This window comes from Empidonax traillii, unplaced genomic scaffold (assembly GCF_003031625.1).
Source record: "Empidonax traillii isolate 1590-97213 ecotype Southwest subspecies unplaced genomic scaffold, ASM303162v1 scaffold37:size1818073, whole genome shotgun sequence".
In the NCBI taxonomy this organism is placed as follows: domain Eukaryota; kingdom Metazoa; phylum Chordata; class Aves; order Passeriformes; family Tyrannidae; genus Empidonax; species Empidonax traillii.
Genome location: NW_020955230.1, coordinates 500944 through 524663, shown reverse-complemented (window position 1 = coordinate 524663; position 23720 = coordinate 500944). Strand labels below are relative to the sequence as shown.

Below are 23720 nucleotides of genomic sequence, written 5' to 3'. Positions count from 1 at the left end.
CTCTCCCAGTTATTTCTGAGCTCAGTGTGTGATTTAGGGATGAACTGGAGCCTACCTCCTGGGAAAACAGTTTGTCTTGTTTAAAACCCTCCTCATGAGGGTTTTGACAGATTTCCCTTGGCAATCTGTTTGCATGGTTAATTACCCTCATTGCTAAAAATGTTCTCTTTACTATAAGTTTACATTTTCTTGCCAAGACATGTGAAACTTCAATTACAGATACTTCCCATCTGTGACAAAGACAAGCCTCCCATGTGGGTAACCCAAAGATCCAGCTTTATCTCATACCCGTAAGGAAACAAGTATATGTGGGTTGCTCTGTAGCTGTGGTTCACAGCTGGCCCAGCAGGATTGTTTTTACTTTAAAGAGGTGGTGGATTTTCCTTTGGATTATGTAAATTGCAGTGGTGCTTTGGTGGGAAACAGGGAAGCAATTCAGCTCCCTATTCCTCAGTTGGATTGACTTCTGTTAGAAGTACACAGGGTGAAAGGGTGGATGGTAATTATTCACACAGTGTCAATGATTCTTCTTTTCCTGTTGTTTCCAAAGAACCTTAAAGTGGGTTTTGGTGATAGGTGCAGCTCAACCTGCCAGCCTAAATTGGGGGTGGTTGCCACCTAGTGCTTATTGTTAGCTATCTTTCCAAGCCATGTGCTGCACTCAGATTTAGGAGTGAAAAACAAAGCAAGCAGGAAACTCGAATAGCTTAGTCTCATTCCTAGTGCTTTTACACAGCATAATGTTCCAGTTCATAAATCAAATTGGCCTTTAAATTAAGTGCTTAACAGTACATTTAAGGGCAGAAGACCTCTCTTCCCCAGGAAGAGATCTGGCAAATTCAGCAGTCCAGCTCTGCAGTTTCTGGGCAGGTGAAAGTGTCCTTTTGACCCAGAGGGAGTCATATCTGTCTTCCCCAGTCAGTTTTTCTGGCCTGTCTCTTTCCCTTTCAAAAGGTGGTTTCTGCATCCCTTTCCTTCTTCTGAAGTTATGTATTGTCATCGGTTAAGGGCTAATATTTTTAACAGCAGCCAGTAGGGGAACACCGATATAGGTATATATTTGATAGAGCAGTCTGGAAGAAAGGAAAAGAAATACAGACAGAGAGAAAGTTAAAAGTACAGACAATACAGCAGTACACAGGGGTATGTGAAACGCAATGAACCGAGTGAACTTTAGAAGGGATATAATTTTTTTTTCTTGACCCCAAAACTATGAGCCAGACCATAATGACCTCTGTATAGCTGGCTCACCCAGAAAGAGACAGGCATTCAAATACAGTAAAATAATTGCTCATGTTTGCCAAGTAGATTATAGAGTGTGAAACTAGCTGTGCTGGTAGTTGCATTTGGAAGCAGCAAGCCAAGCCAGCTAGGGATCAGATTAGGAAACCTGAGCATGACACTTTAAGAAGCATTTTTCAAATGTACCTTCATGATTCTTTTTCATGTATGAGGAGCAGTGTGTCATCTGGAGACATTCTGGGCAAACATGTTCGATGTATTTGCTTTTATTATCAAAGCTCTGGAAATCATTCAGGCATCCATACTTGATTGCTGAAAAGGATTTTATTGAATTGTTTTGCCGTCAGGCTTGGTTTGCTTAATCTTTGTTATTTTGTGGCTCTGGAATTAATGACTGGCTGCTAATTGGGACCCACATGGTTTTGCTCTCTGTCAAAAGGTGTAAAAAATACACGAACTGCCAGAAACATGTAGGGTTAATTAAAAAATACTCAAAGAGCAGTGAAAATTCATGCTCAAGAATTACATTTTCAAAATCAACTTTGTTTTGAAAGAAACCTTTCTCATATTGTGTGTTTCCTTCCATCTTTCAGAGAAAATGTCTGTAATGGTTTTTCACAATGTTCTCTGTTTCTTAAACTTAACACCACTTAGGAAGATGGAGTAGCTAGTTGATACAGATGCTATGCACTCAGATCTTCTGTACATTACAGTTTCTGCAGGAGTATAAGCATAAATTCCTGGCTCCCTTTGCAGACATTTAGTCATGTGCATTCAGAGTGCCACCTTACGAGCACAAACAGAGCCTACAAGCTCAGGAGAAGTCCTGTATGTAAATAATGGGATATTTGACATCCTGAAACAACACCGTTTAACAGTATCTGTTTTGTACTCTTAAAAATGTTCTCTGAATTACCTTCTTCCATCTCTGAAACCTCTTCTTCCATTTCCCAGTGCTTTTTTAAACGAAACATGGATTTTGTCACATCCTTGCGGATTTAGGATTTTTCTGTGTGGGAAGGATGCATTTCTGCCAGAGCCTCTTTTCACTTTTGGTTTGTTCTTCCTTTCAGATGTACATCACAAGCACAATTAAAACAAAGAGCAGCAGGCTAGCCAAGCCTGTGCTGTGTTTGGGTACCCTGTGTGCTGCCTTCCTCACTGGGCTGAATCGAGTTTCTGAGTATCGGAACCACTGTTCGGATGTGATCGCAGGCTTCATCCTGGGCAGTGCTGTAGCCTTGTTTCTGGTAAGTCCAGCAGTCTTTGTGAATTCCTTTAAAAAATACCATAGTATTAAAAAAAAAAAATTAAAAGTGCTATTTTCTTGTGGCATGCAAGATCTAATTCTAGCCCCATCTACCACAGGGAATCAGAGTATGAAGTCAGGAATAGTAATTGATAAGGCTAATATGGTGACATTTGTACATTTTATGTATTTCAGTTTTAAATATTTCAATTCTTTTAATTGCTGTACTTGTTCTTACTTGACCTGTTCTGGAAAATGCTGTAAAGAAGGTGTAGTTTTCAACTAATATCAAAAGGAGGGCATGCTTGAGACTCCTCTAACACCCTCGTGTTACAAAACCTCACTATGTATCTTGTATCTGGCAAAAATATTAGATAAAGGGTGTTGTCTGGGGCTCTGAGCAGTGGTCCTGGTTCTCCATTTTGTTTTGGACCATAAAAGAAGTGCAGTAGAAAGAAAGGTCAGGATAAACTCCCTGGGAGACAAAATTACCTCCCTTTGCATCATTTTGGAGTTAAGCTGAAATTGTTTACTCCCTAAAGGATAACTAAATGTATTAAAATATATAAAAGGCCTTCCCACAGAATGTAGGGAACAGCATCTTTCCAGACCTGGAGTGTACCTGGCTCTCCCGTGGGCTCTGTGGTTTAGGTGATTTGCTTGGTGAGAGGTCTCTTGCTGAGAATTTACTCGCACAGCAAGCAGTCTAGGTCATTCTTGTTATTACCAAGAAACATGCCTGGTTCCATATAATCAAAATATGCTTCAAAACTATCCACTGCACAGCAGCAGACACTTTATCCTGTAATCAGGAGGGATTAGGTTTCAAAGATCCCTTAAATCTGGATTGTCCTGTCACTGATTTCTTTTTTCCTGTTCTGTACTTTAAAAAGCGACAACAACAAACCTCCACATGTCAGTTGTTTCCATGTTCCCTTTAAATAAAAAGATGTCTACAACCTCTGACCTGAATCTCTTTGGCTTTAATGTAAATTATTTATCTGGTTCCGTTGGGAAGGGCAGTTTAAATCTTGTCTATGCGATATGAGTCTGTCGCCCCAGTGCTGCTGGAAGTATGAAGGAGCGATGCTAAATGATGTCATCTAGAGGTGAGGGAGACGCAGCCATCCGCTGAGCTGTTTTCACTGCTTGGAAGTGACAAAGTCAGAGTCTGAAGGGAGTATTTGGCCAGTAAAGTGTATCATTCAGGTAGTCTGTGGTTCTGGGAAGATAAAGCATACGTGGGAGTCTCTGCTGTGTGAAATGTAAAATGTAAAAAGGCCGAGAATGGTTCATCACCTCAGATTAACCCACTTCCCAAAGCAGTCCATCACACTCAGACCCACTGTAGCCCAAGGCTGAGACAGGTGATGCCTTGAACCAAAACCTACATTAAATTCTTTTCAGAAGTTGGCAGTGTTAACTCCTCTGAGTTTTCCTGGGGACAGAACACACCAACCTCACTTGTTTTTTCTACATTACACAGGGGATATGTGTTGTCCATAACTTTAAGGGCACTCACGGAGCTCCTTCTAAACCGAAGCCTGAAGACCCACGAGGAATGCCACTAATGGCTTTTCCAAGAGTGGAAAGTCCTCTGGAGACACTGAGTGCACAGGTACTGTAAATCCTCTCACCCAGACCCACTACCAACCACATTTTCTGTTACAGCAGAGTAAAAACTAGTTGTATACGTAACCATACATTCCTAACATTGAGCCCATTGAACAGAGTGAATCTGAATCAAGGGAGAATTTGTTTTAAGGCATTTATTTCTGGAACTAGCAAATGCTAGTAGATCTTCTGCCCCTGTGCACATCCACTGCTAAAGAAGTAGGATTTCACATGCCTCTGCATATGGTTTGTGATAAAAAAGCCTTCACTTAGAATAGAAAACTGAGAGACAAGCAAAAATAATTCTGCCTAACTACATTCCAGAATACTTTTGGGATGTCTGAAAGATTTAATCTCTCCTGAGAATAAACTAAGCTGTCCAGAAATGTATTTATAGAGATTAGTTTTTAACCTTATTAGTGTTCAGTATCTTATATAATGATAAAAATCTCATACTGTTTTCTATCTCTAAGTCATCAGAAGAGAAATAATAGCATTCTTTCAGGTCTGCAAAAAAAAAAAAAAAAGGCAAGTGAGAGCATAACTATTGATAGTGTTTTTATTAAAACTACCACCACTTAAAGTGGCTTATGTTGGCATAATCATATCCAGCCCTTTCAACACAAACAAGTAAATTCCACCTGCCAAACAGGTTCTGGGAATGAGGATAAACTGTAGTTTATCAGTTATTTTAAACACCCTGGTGTCATTTATTTGTTCTTTAAATTGTACTTCCTTTATTAGATGGCCTGTCATTCCTCTGCACATGGCCTATAGCAAGATCAGTAGCAACTTCCGTTAAACTCTTTGCCAAATAACTGAAAAGAGGAATTAAAAAAAAAAAAAAAAAAGTGGAAAAGACACTTTTCTAATGCCTGGAAATATTTTGCTTAATTGAAAAGTCAGTTTTGATTAGGCAAAGATTTACTTGAAGACTTCCCATTAAATCTGCAGAACTGTGTGCACTAAATGTTCTGTTGGTGGTTTGCAGTTCATAAACTAAGCACTGCTTAAATGTCCACATTGTGTCATGCATGACAAAAGGGCTGAGCAGGGAAAAATATAGACTGTGAGAAAAATTTAGTCAAGTCAGCTGTGTATAGATGCTGAGCTGTGAAGTGCAGGTAGCGACCAGACCTCAGCTGTTTGATGTCCACTATAAATCAACAAGGTAATTTTCAGGGTATCAGTCTCTACAGGACCATACATATACAATGTAGGAGTAGATAGGGGAAAATGTGATCCTATTATGAAGATAGTGTAAACAGGTCTTTGGGAGCACATGCTTCTTACTGTTTCTTCAGGTATAGGAGGTACCATGTCCTTGTCTGTGCAGATTTCTGCATCTATCCCCGGTCTCGTTTTGCCTTGCACCCACACAAACCCTGCAGAAGCGGCATGATCCAAGGATGACTTAGTACTGCCACTGGAGTCCTGGACATTGGCTCCCAGGAAGGTTAAATCTACACTGCCACCTACAGAGGACTTCTTGTTGCTGCATGTGTTTTGGTATATTGACCCCACCTCCATATGGTTTTAAGCACCCATCATGTGAAGCCAAACCACAGTCTTCTAGGCTCTCCTGAGGGCAGACCCACTGTATTGGTTATGTGACTGTATGAAGCACTTGAGCCTCTGCAGACCTGTCCCTCTGGACAGTTCCCAGTCCCTTTTGAAAGTCTGTGTTGAAAACATCCCACTTTGTTTTTCCAGCCTGTTAACAGCAGGGCTGGAGTTCAGTGATTCCCACCACACGCTCAGGACAGGCAGCAGTCAGTTTCGCAGTTTTAAAGCCCTGGGTTAACTGAGCAACAGGTTTTATTAGCAAAGGGTTTTCTCATTCATTTTGCACACCAAAATATGTAAATGCCAAACTGTTTATGAATGTTCATGTGTTTGCCTTTTCCTCTTTGCAGAACCACTCTGCCTCTATGACTGAAGTAACCTGAGATGGGAGATTGGCAGCCGGAGCTATTTTTTACTACCCTCCAGTACAACAGTCCAAGACACACAGTTACTAAATGTCTAACTGTGATGACTAGTATTATGTTATGTCTAGTTAGAGGCTAATGTTTTGTACTTTTTTTGTATGAGGAAGTGATGTAGCTTGCCCTGATTTTTTGTCAGCTTTAATATTATTATGCCAGACTTTAAAAGCAAAATGGAAAAAGGACAAAAAAAAAACCTTTTCTTGTTTAAAGTGTGCACTGAGGAACTACATCTATGGAATTGTTGATGTTGTTATGTGATATTTGTACACTTTTTTCTTTTCAGTTTTGAATTTATATATCTTGAAAAAAGAAACATTCACTTTTACCTTTTCTTACCGTAAGAAGTGCTTCTACCACTGAGTCAGATTCTGTTCTCAGTAAGATCAGCATAGATCTGAAGTAATCTCATATATTTAATTGATATTAAAATAATGGTGATCAGGAATCTAACCTGAATGATACTATTAACAAATAGCAAAAATCCATCCTTGATTCAGTGGGCTACTTAGGTGTTCCCTAGGGATGCAGTTTAGCCACCCAGTTTCCAGACTACTTGGCAGACTTGAAGCATGTTCTTAAGCACCTCACTGAATCAAAGCCTGATTGTTCTGGTGTGGGTGATTGTGCTGGTTATTGAAGAATAACTAAAACAACATCCTCAGTCTGCAGTATAGACAGACTGGACATGAAAATTTATAGTAGTAGCTGATAGCATGTGAGCTGACTATATCATCTCCCTAGATCCTCATTCCTCCCCGAGGCCCAGCCGAAGCTCCCTGTGAAACCTGGCTTCAGGAATTGACTATGGGGATATACAGCCACCACTGTGGAGCGGAGGCTGCGCTCTGAGTGTTTCATCACTTCATCATAGATTTGTGGGGTAACTAGTGACACTGTTGCAAAGGAAAAGTGACACCACTTCTCCAGTGGGGAGGCATTCCCTGGCATTCCAGCTGGCATAACAAAGAAGCCAGTTTTGCCCCCCAAAGTGTATTTTTTCCCTGAGGGGCTTTGGCAAGTAAAAAAAAAATAATTAAACAAAAGAAAATTAAAAGCTGACAGCCTGTAGTAGCAGTCTGCGTTTTTGTAAATTCTGCCGTACAGAATTTATATCAAAACTGCTATTTTACAATTGAACAACTTTGCCTAAGGACTTTAAAGACAATTAATTGAGTATGGGTTGGGGGTGGGAGGGGAAGAACAAAAAAAGCCCATTTACAATGGCTAGAACTGGGGCAAAGGCTTCATTACACGATTTTTCACTGTTTCTAGGATTTTCCTGCATCTCATTCTTTTAGCATGGTGATAACTGCTGTGTGTCTCCTTTAAAGAATGGAGCCTCTGTCTGTACTTCTACTGGAATGTTTACCTCACATTTCCATGTTGGTTCTTCTTGGGTTTTTTTTGTATATTTTTTCCAAAACAGAAGTGAAAAAAAATTATCAAAAAAGCAAACACGTAGCCTGGTCTCTGTCATTTGCCTGGGATACAAAGAAAATCTGGGATGTCTGTTTCTGTCTGGTCTTGCAGAGTTTCTTCCAGGTTGGTATTTTCTTCTGACTCTACAGATGTCTGCTTCAGGCTTAGGAATATCAGGATCAGACCTGACCATGAGGAGCCGTTGATAAGTTTCTGGGTCCCTCACTGCAACTTGGATCAAAATTCCAGGGGAAAAAACAGTTCTGAACTTCTCTGCTAGGAAATATCCTCCCAAGTAGGCTTTTTCACACTTCTGTCTGATCTTCTCTACTGGTCTGAAACCAACAAACTGCATGCCCAGAGCTTTTGCTTACTTATTTATTTATAATTTAATTCAACAGAAGTTAGGTACTTTTGAAAGGCCAAGAATTAAAAAGTGATTAATCCCCTAGAAGTCTTACCCCTTCCATGGCACAGGTGTTCTGTTCAAGACTTTGACCTCATTTCAGAGTTCTGTTAAGAAGTTTTGCATCTCAAATGTCTGATCCCCTTCCATTGTGCTACAGTCCCTGGGCTGATGGAAGCATGAGGTTTGCACCTCAAAAGGAACTAAGTATATGCAATAAGGGAAATGGGAATTTGACTCAGACAATTGCTGTCATGCTCCTTTCTTGCGTAATTTTCAGTCTTCGGTTTTTCCACTCTGTTCTGATCACATTACATAGAGCTATCAAAGTTACATTCTGGGAGAGACAGAGAAGGGGCAGATAAACATGAAGTACAACTACCACTGAAAGCGTTTTCTTGATAATGAGTCTTAAGAAGAAACAAGAAGGTGCAAATGTTTCTGGTTTTTGAACGGAAGAAGACAATAATTTCATGAAAAAATACTTCTAATTTATTGCTGCCAAGCAGCATCTGAAGCAGCCAGGATGACACAGATGTAGCCATTTGTCACACTGTGATTTCCCATAAGGTGCAGAGGAGGGATTTGGGAACCTTCAGCCTTTCACAGTGACCAGTGAAACATCCCCAGCTCCCTCACATTCATCCCACAATGGAATGTGTAACACTACATTTTTACTATTCTGTAGTTCCCCAAAAGCCAAAAGGAGAAAAGAATGGGTTTCTTAAATTTCTTCAGAGCTATGAGAAGGAGGAGCACTTGAGAAGTTTGCTCAGTCAAGAAACTGAGCACTGTGACACACAAAAACAGCAGTGTCTCAGTGTCTCAGTGTACTTGGGGTGTCTGCTGAAAGAAACTGGGAGAGCAAGGGTTGAAGGCAGTGAGTGGTGTAACCAGGACATTTCTGGATCATTCCCAGAAAAAAAAAAAAAAAATCACACATTGACTCTAACCTCACTAGAACAACCTGTTTTATCAAAATTCATGAAGTACCACAGATTTCTCAGGCTGTTGAATTTATTTGTTTTCCTCACTTCTCTGCTGCCTCCTCTGATTAAAAGCAGACCTGCATCATCAGTTAGATGGGAAGGAAAACTGAACATACAGGTAACATGTAAAAAAACCTAACAGCTATTAGAAGGAGACACAAAAATTAAAAAACAGTGTTTCTGACAGACACCGAAGAATTCAAGAAGGTGCTTTGATGGCAGGTGTGTATATAGGGCTGTTGGAGAGTTCACCATTACTGAGTTAGATCTCACAATTTTACCTGGCCCTATTTTCATGTAGCAATTTTGAGCAGCACAAGCAGTTTAAGATGACACTTCTAATAGCTTTTACAAACCTTATTGCTGACAGGGTCTTATTTTCAGAGAAAAAAAAAAAATAGGATGGTTCACCTTCCCCCTCCTTCCCCAGCTTCGTCAGCCCTGCTGGTCATGGTGGCAGAGCTGAATGTGGTTCCTGATACAGCCCAAATGCACACACAAAACTCCATCAGACAGTGCAGAAGTGAAGACAAGTTTAGGAGGTTGTCCTGATCCAACCCCAGCCAGCCCCACCCCAGTCAGCTCTTTGCTCATTCCCCCACCAGTGCAATCAGGGAGAGAATTGGAAGGGTAAAAGCTGGGAAACATGTGGGTTGAGATAGTGACATTTTAAGAGGTAAGAGAAAAGCCACACACACAAGCAAAGCAAAATAAAGAATTCATTCCCTGCTTCCCATGGGCAGGCAGGTATTCAGCCATCTCCAGGAGAGCAGAGCCTATCACATGTAGTGGTTACTTGGGAAGACAAACCCCATCACTCCAAACATCCTTCCTTTTTTCTCCCACTTTATGCACTGAGCATGTCCTACAGTCTAGAATATCCCTTTGGCCATTTGGATCACCTGTCCTGGCTGTGTCTCCTCCCAACCTCCCATGAAACCCCAGCCTCCTCCCCAGTGTGGAAAACAAGCCCTGGTCAGCAATAACAAACACATCTTTTTATTATCAACCCTGTGTTCAGCATCTGCACAAATGCAAAACACAGCCCCGCACCAGCCACTGGGAAGAAAGGTACCTCTACCCCAGCCAAAACCAGGACAGGGACTGTGGAGTTAATCCCCCCGCCGTTTATCCCCACTGGAGCCAGAGAGATGCCAGGGAGCAGCTGGCAGTGCCACACCCCTGGCCTGCAGGGGAGAAAGGACAGAACAGACAACAGTGAAAAAGCCGAGCACGACTCAGAGAACTTTTATTAGTGAAATTCACACATTTCAGTGTCAGGAGGGGGCTCTGCCGCTGCTCTGCAGGAAAGCTCCGTGGTGGGACTCACTGCTTCCAGATGATCTTCAGGTTCGGCGGCAGCTCTGCGGCCGCGAGTTCATCAAACTTGGTCACATCCTTCACGGGAGTGCGGTAAAAACCCAGCACGTCCCCGGCGCAGCGCATCAGGTGGAGCTGGGAATTGGGCACGGCGTGTCCCAGCTCCACCGCCAGCCGCGCCAGCAGTTGGAACTTCAGCCCGTTCTCCTGCAGGGGCGTCTGCTCCCAGTCCTGGTGGAGGGATGACCCAAAAACCTCCCTGACGTGGGACTCGAGGCGGACCTGCAGGTCCTGCGGGGGGAGATAACTCCGGCTGCGCGGCGGGGGGCACAGCAGGCTGGGCTCGCTCCTCTCCACCTTCTCAGGGATCCCCTTTCCCACTTCCACTTCCTTGTCCTCCTTCCTGCTGGCACCAGAAAAGAAGCGTTTTCAAACTCTGGGCTGGCTCAGAGCGAGTTTCTGTTCAAGGTGTTTTAAAGCAGTTTCGAACCAGACAGTTCACACAGCAGGTCCCTTATCCACGAGGGACAAAACCAGACAGGGTCTGGCGGTTTTCCCCAAAGGCTCCCTCTGCAGAGCCACCACTCGCCCTCCCACCTCATCTCACTGAGCTGAGTGGAAACACTTTAACCGGAGTAATTACTTGTCTTCCAAGTTACAGCTGCGTTTTCTAATCTGATGTGGCAATTAAAAAAATAAAGAGTAAAAAAAGGGATAAGAGAAAATAACCAATACAGAAAAAAAAAATCAGTGCCCACTTTAAAAAAAAAAAAAATCACTAGTTTTAACCACAAAACTTGACTTGCTCATAAGCCACACTCTAGTCAACAACCCATGCATGGTCTCACCTAAAATGCTGTACAGGAACTACCATTTCACATTCCCGTGAAATCCCTCCGTTCCCACCCCCAACAAAAAGCAGGTCATAGCACTAAAGACTCCAACCCTGCACCAGCACGCCCGCCCTCCAGCAGTGCGCCTCGACGGGCGCTTGATTCCCACAGAATCTGCTGGATCTCCTTCCCTAAAAATAACCCGGAGCCGCCTGGACACAACCCCGAGGGATGCACTCTGGGGGGAGAGGTGTGGCACCAAAGCCCTTCCAGCACTTCCATGGCCCGGGAGATTTAGACGCCACCCCCTGGTGCCCCGCGGTACCTGCGGCCACCCCAGAAGGCCCTGAGCCCCGCAGGCCCCAGCCCGGGCCGTCCCGGCCCCGCCGCCCTCAGCACCCGCACCGCCGCCATGCTCCTTCCCGGCGCCGCCGCAGTGACGAACTGCCGCAGTGACGAACTTCCGCCACGCCTCGCAAAGCCTCACGGGACATGTAGTCCCTTGGCCGCCCTTCAGCGCACGGTGTCTCGGCTCCCTCTGGAAAAAGGCTCCCGGGAGATCTTTCTGCGGCCTTCCAGTGTGTCATGTGGGCTCGTAACACAGAGGGAGAGGGGAGTTTTACACGAGCAGGTCGTGACAGAAAAAGGGGGGACTATTTTAAACTAAAAGAGGGGTGATTAGGAAGGAATTCTTCCCTGTGAGACTGGTGAGGCGCTAGCACAGGGTGCCCACAGAGGCTGTGGGTGTCCCATCACTGGAAGTGTCAGCGGACAGGCTGGGGCAGCCTGGTCTAGTGGAAGGTGTCCCTGCCCATGGCAGAGGGGTTTGATCTGGATCTGGTTGGAAAAATACGATCTTTAAGGTCCTTTCCAGCACGAACTGTTCCGTGGTTGATCCTGTGATGCACGGATCAGAGGATCAGCGGGATGCTGCTTGTGTGGAGCAGAGGTTTTACTGAGATTGGGTGTGTGAAGACACAACCAGAGCCGAGCCAGGAAAGGAGTGTCATTCCTGATGCTGATATTGACCTTTGGAGAGATGTTTCTTTAGGCAAGTTTTTGCTCTTTATTCACTGTCAGGATAGTCTAAATCAAGTATTAATTACTCAGTGGTTGTATCCACATGAAAGAGTTTGGCTGTTTAGTGCCCCTGTGACAGGTTATTGACACAGAGGACAGGAGGAGGTGGTTACAGGACAGTGATTTTTACATGTTTTCCCAGTTGTCGGCAGGAGCAGGGAGTGCCTGTGGCTGGTTCGAGCAGCCAGCAGAGTGAGATAACCCTAGAGGGTCGGGAGCTCCTCTGGGAAGCTGGCCCTGGATGTTTGGGGTGCTGCTCCAAGGCCTCACTACACTGATAGGTGTAGTGTGCAGCTAGGAAAATACTCTTGTATAATCTTGGTCTGCTGTTTTTGCCACTTACGCCTTTTTATTTTTTTTTTTGTCATTACAACCGTCTAATTGTACTTTAGCTCACAAATCTTGTATCTTTAACAGGGAGACAGCAACAGGCCAAAGGTCAAACAGTGGGCCTGCAACATCAGCCTGATTATCCAAGCTACACTAGCAGAGCAGGCCAAGATGCCTTCCTGCATGTTTGGTGTTAATTAGTGTGACAAATGCCACTGCAAAAACAGTCTTTTCACAGCCCTGATCCAACCTGTGCAACCCTGGTGCAGCCTCATCCCACCAACCAAGACTCTCCAGGGACACAAGAAGCTTCTGAAGGTAGAGTTGTTTGTCTGTGGCCTGAGTCCCTTGTACACCTCTCAAGTTTTTTTGTGCCTTTGTTCATCAAGATTAACCTCTCCAGCTGTGTCACTATTGGATTATTCCCCTTTGATATCTTCTGGGTTTCCCAAGCTAACCAGCTGTAACATTTTTTTTTAATCTTTGCAAAGACACAATATGTGTGACGAACACTATAAAATTTATACAACAACAACAACAAAAAAGAAATGTAAGGTAGAGATTAGTTTTTCAATTACTGTTTTATTGCCATGATTGAATACAGAGTCAGGTTTTATAATTCAAGATTTTGGCTGAAAAATGTGGTAATGGGCAAGGGTATGTGTTTGAATTGCCAGGGAACTACTTAATCTGCCTATTATTGCAGGGACTGAGTTTCAGACTAGGGGAGAGCGGGTTCATGATTCATTGGCAGCTGTTGTTTGCTGTTTGGAAAGAATTCCCTTTCCTTGGAATGTGCAAACGAAACAAGAATATCCCCTTGGTAAATTGTGGGAGTGAAGGGTGGAGAGAAAGCTTATCCATTTTATCTCCAGCTTGGTGTAGGGTAAAGGGAAATTAGATTTGTATGTTTTTCTTTTATTTCCGAACACGTTCCCCCTTGTGAGAAGGGACAGGAGGAAGGAAGGCTCCTGCACTTTCAGTAGGTGTAGCTGGCAGTGAAAAGTGATTGTGTGGCAGCTGTGTCAGTCTTCCCAGACAGGACATACTGTCCCCTGCAAGCCAAACTGTTAATCTGAAAAAGAAAGTGAAAGGAGGGGGAAAACAGTCAGTGTGAGGTGAGAACAGCAGGTGTGCAAAGAGTAACCAGCGGGAGTAACCAAGTAAGAAATAACCAAGTAATTAACCAAGGCAGAAACAACGCCTGGTGAACGTGAAGCACCAGGAGGGGAGCAATCAAGGGAACCTTTTGGAAGGTGACAGCAGGTCTCCCTTCATGGGGAGCAGCTCCTCCCAGTGCCAGAGGGGAAGCCTCCTACCTGTGCCCGTTTGCGGAAGGCCTCCTGTGCCGCCTTCTTGTTCTCGGTTTTGCCTAGCCATGCAGCCAGGGCAGAGGCCTGCAGGGCCCTCCCGTAGGAAAAGGTCAGTTTCCAAGGCTTAGGCAGAGGGGACTGGTTCATGGCGTTCAGGTTGACAGAAGCCTCCTCTTCGCTCTGGCCTCCAGACAGGAAGCAGATCCCTGCAAGAAGGAGGTTTGGAGGCTTAGAAACGGACCACTCCAGTCACCTCAGACCCCTGAGCTTTGCACGCCAGAGGTAGAAGCAGGGTCAGCAAGAGTGACATGGGGAATGGAGACATAGGAATGAGTCAGGAATCACCAGGAACAGCGGCAGGAACGGTACGGAGGAGGGTAGTGACGGTTGCCACAGCAATATCCTGAGGGGTATACTTCTTGGAGCAGGAATGCCCAGCTGTCACCATGTTGGGTTTCAGCAGAGTCCCTTCCAGGTACACATGGTGATCATTCAGTGCCTTGTAGACAGCAGCCAGAACCTGGAAAACAGGGGAATTGAATGCAGACTTTTACTCAAACCTTTACCTCAGCCTGCTGCAGGACAGCTTATTCTTTGGGAATGTAAAAAGATCAAATGGGATTCTGCTTTCTCATGTGTAATTTATCTCAGGGGTTGCAGTTGTGGAGATACCGCTGCTTTTGAGATGACTGGGATACCACTCTTCTTATTTACCAGATTTGTCCCTGCAAACTGAAGTACTTGGTTTTGCTCCTGATCCATCTTTTCTGAGATTGAGGATGCTTATATCATCAGTCTGGGTGGAAGTCCAAAAGCATAGATTATACTCTTGCATGTGCTATTAACTCATTAGTTGCCTGTAAGCAGCTCATATTTGTGGTGCAGTTATGAATTATGCAGTTTATGTGACCTTTTTGGTCAAATAAATCTCTTTCAGCTCTGTGAGCATAACCTGCACAAATTTTAGCTGCTGATTGGTGAGGGCGGAGGAATGTCTTACCTTTTCTGTGACATACTGGCAGCGCTGAAGATCATGGTCTCCATCAGGCAGGATTTCTGGCTCCACGATGGGCACCAAACCATGCTAAGAAAAGGAAGGCAGGGGAATCTTTAGGGCTACGGAAGAAAAGCTGTTTTTGTAGTTTGATGGTATTTCATCCTCCTGTGCTGTCTTTCCTCCTTGTCTTTCCCCAAACCCTCACAGAGATCCTCCTTTCTAGCATGTCATCACAGGGATCAGTGAGAAGGGGCAACAGCACCTCAGGAAGGATTGCTGGAGGGCAGGTACCTGCTGGCAGATGCTGGCATAGCGTGCCAAGGTGTTGGCATTCTCCTGGATGGCGAGCTGGGAGGGTGTTGTGCTGGTGATCTTGAGCACCGCGCGCCACTTGGCGAAGTCAGCACCGTCCTTCTTATACTGGGCACAGCGCTCAGCCAGCCCATCCAGCCCTGCAGGGGGGAACAGCTCCTCTGAGAGCTGTTCTTCAGCTCAGAGCTCTGACAAGTGCTCTGACACCAGCCAAGGCTGTGCCTCAAGGGAGTCATCCCATGGCTTTTGCTGCACAGGTTGTAGCTTAGGCTCCTTAGATCTCTCCTTACCTTGGATGGTGGTTTCTCCGTTTGTTCCTGCTAGAGGTGCCGTGCCTTTATCGAGCTGTGGAGATCAGAAAAAGAGGAAGGGTTACAGAGAAATGGGAATAAGTCCTTATCTTCTTACCCATGGCTAGTCTGCCTTTGCAGGCTGACTGTGAGTAAAGTGTGGGGCTGAACATCCTCAGGATGCAAAGGAGGGAAATACTGGAGCAAAAGGGAAGAAAAGGAGTGACCTGGGTCAGAGGAAGGGGCAGTGTGTAGATGGCTGCAGAGAATGGCTTGAGAGCTCTGTCAGATGCAGAAAGAACTGGATTTAGGTTACTGCATGAAGGGACTGATTTGGAGTAAATGGTGAGTAAATGGGAGCTGGTATATAAAAAGTTCCTGTGTTTAGTGATAATGTGCACAAAAGCAAGGCAGAGAATGGTGGCTGAGAGCATCTAGTGATCTTAAACCACACACACACACACACACACTCACACACAAAAGTGTTTTTCAGGAGAGAGTGCAGCTCCATATATAAATTTTCTCTGGAAAAGTGGTTTGGGTTATGCTGCCAGTCAGGCCAGTACAGATACTCACCTTTATTCCCACCACAATGCCTTTTTCCTTGATGAGTGCTGGGAATGGCTTTCCACTGCTGTCTTTCTGGTAGAGAGTCTCGTGGAAGAGGATAACTCCCCCAATGCTCTGGTTGATGGAAGTGTCTGAAGAGAAGAGGATCTCTCTAAAAGCTCGGCGGTTCTCCTCTGTGTTCTCCACATTGATCCTCTGCAGTCTGTTCCCCATGGTACCTAGTAAGGTGGACAATGGCCAGACCAAGAGGTTTCAGGCTTGGCTGGCCTCCTCCTGGTCCCAGTGTGTAGTAAGAAATTGCAGCTGGATTTAGAGTTTCCCTTCCCAACCCATAGTTTGTAAGCTTTTTTGTCACAGCTGCAGCCCAGACTGGCTGTTTCTGCTCAGAAAACTGCTCAGTTTTTAAGGGTCTTTCGTTTACTCCATTGGTTTCAAACATGCAGCAAAATTAAAAGGAAAAATTCTTGAGTGCTGCTAACTGATTGATAAGCAGAACTAACCCACTGATTCATCTGCAGCTAGGATCCCCTTTCCTGAAGCCACAATCCGCTGAGCAGTGTCTGAAAGAGCTTTCTTCTGCTCTGGAGTCAGCGCTGGGAACTGGTGGGTCATGTTGACTTATCTGTGAAAGAGAATTAATGTTACCAGCTGGGGGAGACTGTGAATCAGAGACCCCACTGGAGGGCTCTTGGTGCTTGTGTGGTCCATGTTATCATAAGCATATGCCAAGAAATCCATTTCGGGTCGTCTTAGCTTGGTGTGTCTGGCAAAATCAGAAGAGAGAAGTGTGGGAGCCACATCCTGCCACATCCTTCCGTAGCCAAAGTGGGAGAGACTCTGCATTTTACCTGGACTTGCTCAGAGAATAAAGGAAGGTCAGACTGTAATAAAAACATGCACCAAATAACAAGTATGCAAACTGCTGACTCTGGACACTTCTTGGTTCCCATCAGTAGAATGCCAGTTATTCCATTGCTTACTTTACACATTTCCTGACATTGTCCCTCTCCCATTTTCTGTCCTGTGTTGTCAGTAACTGATTTTCCATCATCACCCTCCTGCTTTGCTCTGTATTTTTCCTCCCCATGGCTGCTTTCAGAACTGCAGTTAATTGCTTCCTCTATAGAAGACCCGGGGGCTTAGAAGGATTCACCTCTCTTTTCTATCTTTTCAGCTGCGGCAGAGGCTTACCAGCTGCAGATACTCAGCATCTGAAATCCCAAATTCTGTCTTGATATGGCAAAATTCTTGGTCTTATTAAAGTTTTGATTAGATGCCGTTAAATTACAGTTTCTGGTATCATCTGAATAGTCCAAGTTGCTTTTCTGTGTGTATAAGCCTGCGAGCCCAAAACAGAAAGACTCTCTTCCTTCAATTTATCATGTGATAGCTAAATCAACACCCATGTTTTTGCCAGTGGTTGCTAAATCCAGAAGGTGATTAATTAAAAAGATCTCCAATAGTACAAAATATCTCCAATATCACGTTTTCTCCAAAAGGGTAGGGCTCTGGACAATGTCTGCATTTTCTACTCCCAAAGTCAGCCTGAGAGAGGAGTGAGAACATGCCATTTCCAATTTCATCAGAGATGGCCAGCACATATTTCTCCTTATATAAGCATTAGGCAGCCATGTCCTACTTCATCTTTCCCTGCACACAGATGCTATGTTGCCAGGGAATCCTTGCCTTGTTCTTCCTGCTGAAGGACAGAATGGGAAGAAACAATAAACAGTCTGTTTGTTACTCATGATAGAGTACAGAGTTCTCTACAGCATGACAAATGGTGCCAAAATTTTCTGGCAACCATGCCATCACAAGTAGGGTGGCAGCTACAAATCCATGTCTCTGATTCATAGCTGAAGGTACTTCGGAAATTTAATCCTGCAAGATTCAAATGGCATTGTCTGCCAGTACAGACTAGCCAGATGCAGAGTCCAGATGTCTTTATCTTTTTGTGAGCTGAGACCAGAATTCTTGCTATGCAGCTTATCAAAGGTGAGTCATTCCAGGTTTAGAGGGGAGTTGAAGGACTGCATGATGAAGACTGTGTCAAATGAGGGAGAGCTCTCTCCCTCCCCAAGGGCTGAAATGCCTCCTTGCTGTGTTCCTGCAGAAGTAGGCTCAGCTGAGCCCCAATCTCTGTATGTCTGGCTGTGCCCAGAGCTCTGGGAAGCATCCTTTTACTGTACTGACGGCTGCTCCATCTCTCCCAGTTCTCAGCTGTTCAACCCCCTCAGAAGAACTTGAAAAGTTGTGGTTTATGCTGCATAACTACTTCAGTTTACCTATAACCCTCCTTATCCCTCACCTGCTGTTTGTGTCACATATGTCTCAAAGAGGAAACTGGCTTGATGTTTTGAGTACTGTAATAATAGTTGGGTGGTGAGCACTTCAGGTAAAACCACTGCACTGTTAAATAAGTGGTTTTGCAGAATGATGAGGAATCACTCCAGTGGTTCACAGTATCTGCAGAAAAGACTGGAAAACTGTGACCTGGCAGAAGTATGATCTTGTTCAAGGTCAAAGTTAATGAATCTCTAAATCAGGGGTGGGATTTCAGAGTTGCATTTTGGAGCTGTGTTGCAGCACCAGGGGGTGTATCCAGGTAATCTTTAATCCCTGTGCCTGAACTGCAATACCACCAGTTGCTCTAGTCATGTTACTGTGGACACACTTTCTTTCCAGCAATGCAATAAACAGTGAGACTAATGTCTGCTCTCTCTTACTTGTTTCCAGTGTTTGCTTAAAGATAACAAAGAGACAGTTATCACTCAAAGCCAGCCTGCAAAGCACAGAAGTACTGAAGTACAAGCTTTCAGCAAATAATGCTGCTCCAAGTGAGTACTCTGAGAGACTGAAACCATACAGTGTAGTTCCACAAGGATGAATTGGAAGACAGCAGGTTAGTTCCAGTTTCTATGCAAGGATCTCATTGAGTGTGAAGGAGTAGATGGAGGTTTGCCAAAAGTCTCCCCAAAATTATCTTTCAGGCCTTGGTGAGTGGTTCCCATCTGCCCTGTGAGCTACAAGCACAAATAAAAGGCACTGTCTTTCTAGCTGAAATGAACAAATGAGAGTAAAAGAGCAATTGTAAACCTAATAATAGCTCAAAGGTGCAGAATGTTCAAGTACTCTTGATTTAGGATTTTATTTTTCTGTGATTCTTCATAAGGAGCATAATTTCTGAGGATCTTCATGGTTGGATTCAAAAAGGGTGTCTCTCCTGTAAGGTCCTGCTCTGAGCATTTAAAGGGGAGTGGAGAAGCCTTACACTTCAGTAATGTTTCGTACAGCTACCTTGTAAAGAGCAAGTTCCCAGCACATCCACAGAAACATTAATGTCTCCCCTTAAAGAGCTGGATATGTCACCTCACAGGTCCTGAGGAAAAACAGTTGTGCCCAGGCTGCCAGAGCGGCACAGCTCATTTCAGTCTTCCAAGAACAAATATGTATATTTGCCTTATTTATCTGTTTAATTTGTCAACTTCTCCAGGAAGAAAAAAGCTCAAATGAGCTGTGATCCCAGTAACAATACATGGGAGTTGTCCCACCACTAAAATTTTTCAAGAATTTTTGTTTTTATTTACCCATTTTAGGCTGTGGGCTAAGTGTCAGAAGCTCAAGTGATTTCACGTTGATTTTACATTATATTCACACAGTGCATTCTCTTTGTAGTAACTGCTTACATTACTTTTTTTAGAATTAGAAGAAAAAACCCACAAAACAGTAAAACTATACAGGATCCAAAACGAAACCAAACCAAACCAAACACGAACAAAAACCAAACCAGTTTCGTGGCTACCTGGAGTATTTGTCAGGTTCCAGCAGCTCCTTCAGCAAAGTTTTGTTCAGCCCCCAGCTTGTGGCCAGCAGGAGGTGAGAGTGGGGGAAAGGGGACAGAACAGTTGTAAAAGTAAATATTTACTGCTGAAATCTCATGTTTTTCTCAGCTACCATAAAGGAGGAAGGGAAGTATCTTCATGGATATCAGCACAGGCACTGTATCATAATAATATTGAGACCCAAAGAGCACAGTCAAGACAACAAGCAGAAGGAACAATGTTACATTTTACTTCGGGTCATCCTATAAAGGACAGACACCATTGGTATCTCTTCTTTCCAAACAGTTCAAGTGACATCTTCTAGTCTTACAGAAAACCTCACCTGAGTCCTGGTTTGCAGATGGGAAAAGTTGGATCAAAATCTGTAAGTTTTTCTCTTGGGTCTCTTCATTGCCATCTCTTATAAAATTGGTTCTGATGGTGCAGGACCAAACTCTCAAACTACAGTTTGTATCTCATGCATGTAGCTTTTCCTGTTCAATTACTAGTAAAGACAGAGGCTTTGGTGTCTCCATCTCTGACAGTCAGCAATACAAACTGTGCACACAAAAGACTCTGCTTGCAAAGAGCAGGGTTTGAAGAAGGAGATGTAGAATACATAAACTGATAAATACAACTGATAGGGAGAATGAAAAGTATTCAAAAGTTTAGCTCATTTCATGTAGACACAGTGTTAAACTGACTGGATTTATTCCTCTTTTACACTTGCATGCTTGGGAGAGACAGACATGTAATGGGTTAGGCACCTTATATTCTCATTGCAGTGGATAAATCAAGTTACTGGCCTCACTTCTCTGTAGAGCTCTGTTAAAGAGCTGTTCATAAGTCTGGTTACTCAGACATTGTGAAAACAGGTAGGTAAGAGCTGCTGAGCGAGCCTGGCCCGGTCTGATGAGAGAGCGCATCCTTATCCAACCTGCAGATGACACCAAGCTGGCAGGACTGATGGATACACTTGATTGATGGGTAGCCATCCAGAGCAGTCTGGACAGGGGAGGGAAGAGGCCAACAGAGTTTCATGAAGTCCAGCCAGGACAAATGCCCAGCCATTGCCTGGGGCACAGAGCCCTGTCAGTAATCACCCCAGACTAGTGGGATAGGGGAACAGCTCTTTAGGGATGGCCCAGGGCCCAGTCAGTCACTGCGCTGAACAGGGGGCCATCAACAAGGGCCCAAGCACCCTGTGTGAGCAGGAGGCCAGCCCAGAGGAGGACAGGGGTTATCCCCCTCGGCTCAGCACACTTTGAGCTTACACCTCGGTATTGCATCCAGTGTTGGGTCCCTGCACTACAGGAAAGACATGACAAACTGAAGCAAGTCAGTTCAGCACGTGCCACCAAGATGGTTGGGGGCTGCAGCACTTGTTCTGTGAGGAGAAGTCTGCAGAGATGTGTCCAGTTCAGTCTCAGACAGCAGTGGCTTTGGGGGCACCTCTCAGCAATCCCCAGTACCTACAGAGCGGTGACTGCACAGGCAGAGCCAGGCTCTTCACAGTGGCATGTGGAGGGACAGGGAGAGACAACAGGCATAAGCTGAAACTAGAGTGATTTGGCCTGGATATGAAGAAAACATTTTCACAGGACAGCCAAGCAATGGAGCAGCTTGACAAAGAGGCTGTGGTGTCTCCATCCTTGGAGGTTGTCTAGGCACATCTGAATAAAGCCCTGAATACCTTGATCTCACCTCATGTCTAACCCTACTTTGAGCAGGAGGTGGTGGGACTGCAGAAGGTGTCCTTTCATCCTGAATTACCCTGTGACTCTCTGTGAGTACCTGCTTCAGGAGTCGAGGTGGATACTGTGCCTCCTGTATGTAGGCAGGAGCACCGAGGGAAGAACAGGATGTTTCTCCCATCATCTTTGCATTGAGAGTGATGGTTTTAGTACAGCAAAATTTCATTTCTGGGTTCTAAAAAGTCTCAAGGGTAAGGAACAAAAAGAGATACTCAGACTTCTGTCACCTAGAAAAAGGGACAGATGTTTTTGATTGACAAACTTATTTCATCATCTCGATAGGTCCTTTGGGGCATGTTTCATGGTAAATTGCCTGGTTGTTTTTTGCTCTTTCGGTGAATTTTTCTTATCATCTTTCAAGTTCTGTCTAGGGACCTTTGTTCAACATCCTATCTCCTGTCCTGATTCCCACATTAGCCTCAGAGCTATAGTCAAGCTCTGAGCAAATGTGCCCCCATTTCAGGGCTGGGCTCCTCTCAGAGAAGGTAATAAAATGCTGTCAGACTTGCATGAGAATTCCAGTCTTGTATTGCCAGCAGGGCAGACTGGGGGAAGCAGTGGTGAGATCTCAGGTGGGCTAAAAATAGTTTTGGGTTCTCAGCACATGTTGAAAATGTGATGGAGGATCACAGACTCAGTGAGGATTTGAGTTTGTTGAGCAATTTTCTGAAGCTCTCTGTTCACAGCTGGAGAGGTTACAGCCTAATGCGAGGGCAGGTTTTATTTTCCTTCACTGCAGACCATCCTACACCCCCTGTCAAAGGATCTTATCCACACTACTGCACTAATGCTTCAGAAGAAGCTGCACAGCAAACACAACATAATTACATTTCTGTCAGCACTGGTCCCTGTCAGGGCCAGCTGCCTTCTGTAGTCATTCTGTATTCTCCTTGCAAAACATAAATTTGGGTACACCACAAGCAAAACCAAACACAAAACAAAGCAACAGAAAGCAATGCAGGTATGTTATTGCTCTAGTACCTTTAGACTAAGAGTTCCCTTATTCCAGTTCTGAGTGACTAAGCTAAGTTAGAAAGCCAGTGTAAGCAGCAAATGGGTTACTTTGGAGGACCACTGCAGAATGGCTGAGTGCTTATTTCTTACAAGCTGTTCTTGTAACAAAAAAATGAAAACAACACCAAAACAACATTCCAAGCCCAGTGTAGATAAACATGCCAGGTCTCAGCTGCTGATATACATACCACCTTTACAGTTCAGAAACTAAATTATTATACTTACTTATTTGTGGGCAGTGCCTCTGCTGCTACAAGCTTCTGGTGAGGTGTTTGCAGGCAAAGAGACCCAGTCCTTCTAATCACTAACTTTTATAAAATTCTTGACAGCTCCCCCCCCCCTTCTCCCCCCCCCCTCCTTCATTGTCCCTCCTCCCTCCCCAGGCTGACTGGGGAGGTGTCACTGCTCAAGGTCTGTCATTGGCTATCAGACCACCACCACACATCTCCAATGGGACCTGGTCATGCTCCTGCTGTTTCTTCCCTTTTCCCTCCCCTGTATATATATAAGGCCATTTACCATGCACTGAAACAGAGGTGTTTTCCAGTTACTTCAAATTATTCCCCCTCTTTCTAAAACAGACTGAAAAGAACTGCAAGAGGAACCATGGAAATTGTTTACAGGGATCTTGGGAATAGCTTTGTGTTTAGGGTTAGATCTTTTGAAAGCTTATACTTCAGAAACTACATAGTGCAGGAAGGAAGAGTAGAAAACAAAATACAGAAACACTGCATCAGAGCCTTAATTGGCATGAGTTGGTATCATTTCAGTGGCTTCATAAGTGTTACACTGCTCTTCCTCACTGGAAAATTTAGCATGGAAACATATTTTCCTTTCCAGTTAGTATATGGAAAGGCAGAATGTGATGCTACAGCATCAGGGTTAATGACACAGCAAATTCTGATGTTCTGTAACCCAGTGTATACGTGAGAGCAATGGTCATCAGACAAACTATGCCCACATTGAGGTGCACAACTGCAAGCCAAATTTTTCACCAAAATCCCATTGAAATGCTCACCCACATGGCAATGACATCCAAACTTCTCAGTTGCTTAGCAAAATTTTTCTGTGGAAGATACTGATCCTGTATAAACAGTGTTATCAGCACTTCAGTTTGCATGAAACCACACTATAGCTATTCCCTAAAACCAGGTAGATTGAGTAGTTGTTTTATTC

The 23720-nt window shown here is 44.3% G+C and overlaps 3 protein-coding genes and 1 long non-coding RNA gene across 7 annotated transcripts in view; 2 read left to right on the top strand and 2 right to left on the bottom strand.

Annotated features, from left to right (window-relative positions):
• Positions 1-7551, top strand: part of PLPPR1 (phospholipid phosphatase related 1) — a 120662-nt gene extending 113111 nt beyond the window's left edge. For both annotated transcript variants that reach the window (XM_027878009.1, XM_027878008.1), the window contains exons 6-8: positions 2316-2492; positions 3978-4109; positions 6022-7551. In XM_027878009.1, coding sequence (XP_027733810.1) covers positions 2316-2492; positions 3978-4109; positions 6022-6054 — 342 coding nt within the window. In that variant the 3' untranslated portion in view covers positions 6055-7551. The remainder of the gene's footprint in view (positions 1-2315; positions 2493-3977; positions 4110-6021) is intronic.
• A 2591-nt stretch (positions 7552-10142) lies between these two features.
• Positions 10143-11477, bottom strand: MRPL50 (mitochondrial ribosomal protein L50). Its single transcript, XM_027878039.1, has 2 exons — positions 11389-11477; positions 10143-10633 (listed from the first exon to the last, which is right to left on the bottom strand). Exons 1-2 carry the CDS (start codon positions 11475-11477, stop codon positions 10237-10239), a joined length of 486 nt encoding a protein of 161 aa, XP_027733840.1. The 3' UTR covers positions 10143-10236.
• A 1558-nt stretch (positions 11478-13035) lies between these two features.
• On the bottom strand, positions 13036-22904 carry ALDOB (aldolase, fructose-bisphosphate B). 3 transcript variants are annotated; one of them, XM_027878007.1, is made up of 10 exons: positions 22770-22881; positions 16804-16812; positions 16456-16577; positions 15962-16173; positions 15386-15440; positions 15075-15235; positions 14787-14870; positions 14132-14306; positions 13793-13992; positions 13036-13548 (listed from the first exon to the last, which is right to left on the bottom strand). In XM_027878007.1, exons 3-10 carry the CDS (start codon positions 16565-16567, stop codon positions 13453-13455), a joined length of 1095 nt encoding a protein of 364 aa, XP_027733808.1. In that variant the 5' UTR covers positions 16568-16577; positions 16804-16812; positions 22770-22881; the 3' UTR covers positions 13036-13452. The 3 variants fall into 3 exon arrangements, with proteins under 3 accessions (XP_027733808.1, XP_027733806.1, XP_027733807.1); XM_027878005.1 differs by lacking the exon at positions 16804-16812 and having other exon boundaries at positions 22770-22904; XM_027878006.1 differs by lacking the exon at positions 16804-16812 and having other exon boundaries at positions 22766-22886.
• Positions 18689-23720, top strand: part of LOC114054654 — a 20860-nt gene continuing 15828 nt past the window's right edge. Inside the window, exon 1 of the long non-coding RNA XR_003570539.1 lies at positions 18689-18792. This is a non-coding gene — a long non-coding RNA (uncharacterized LOC114054654). The remainder of the gene's footprint in view (positions 18793-23720) is intronic.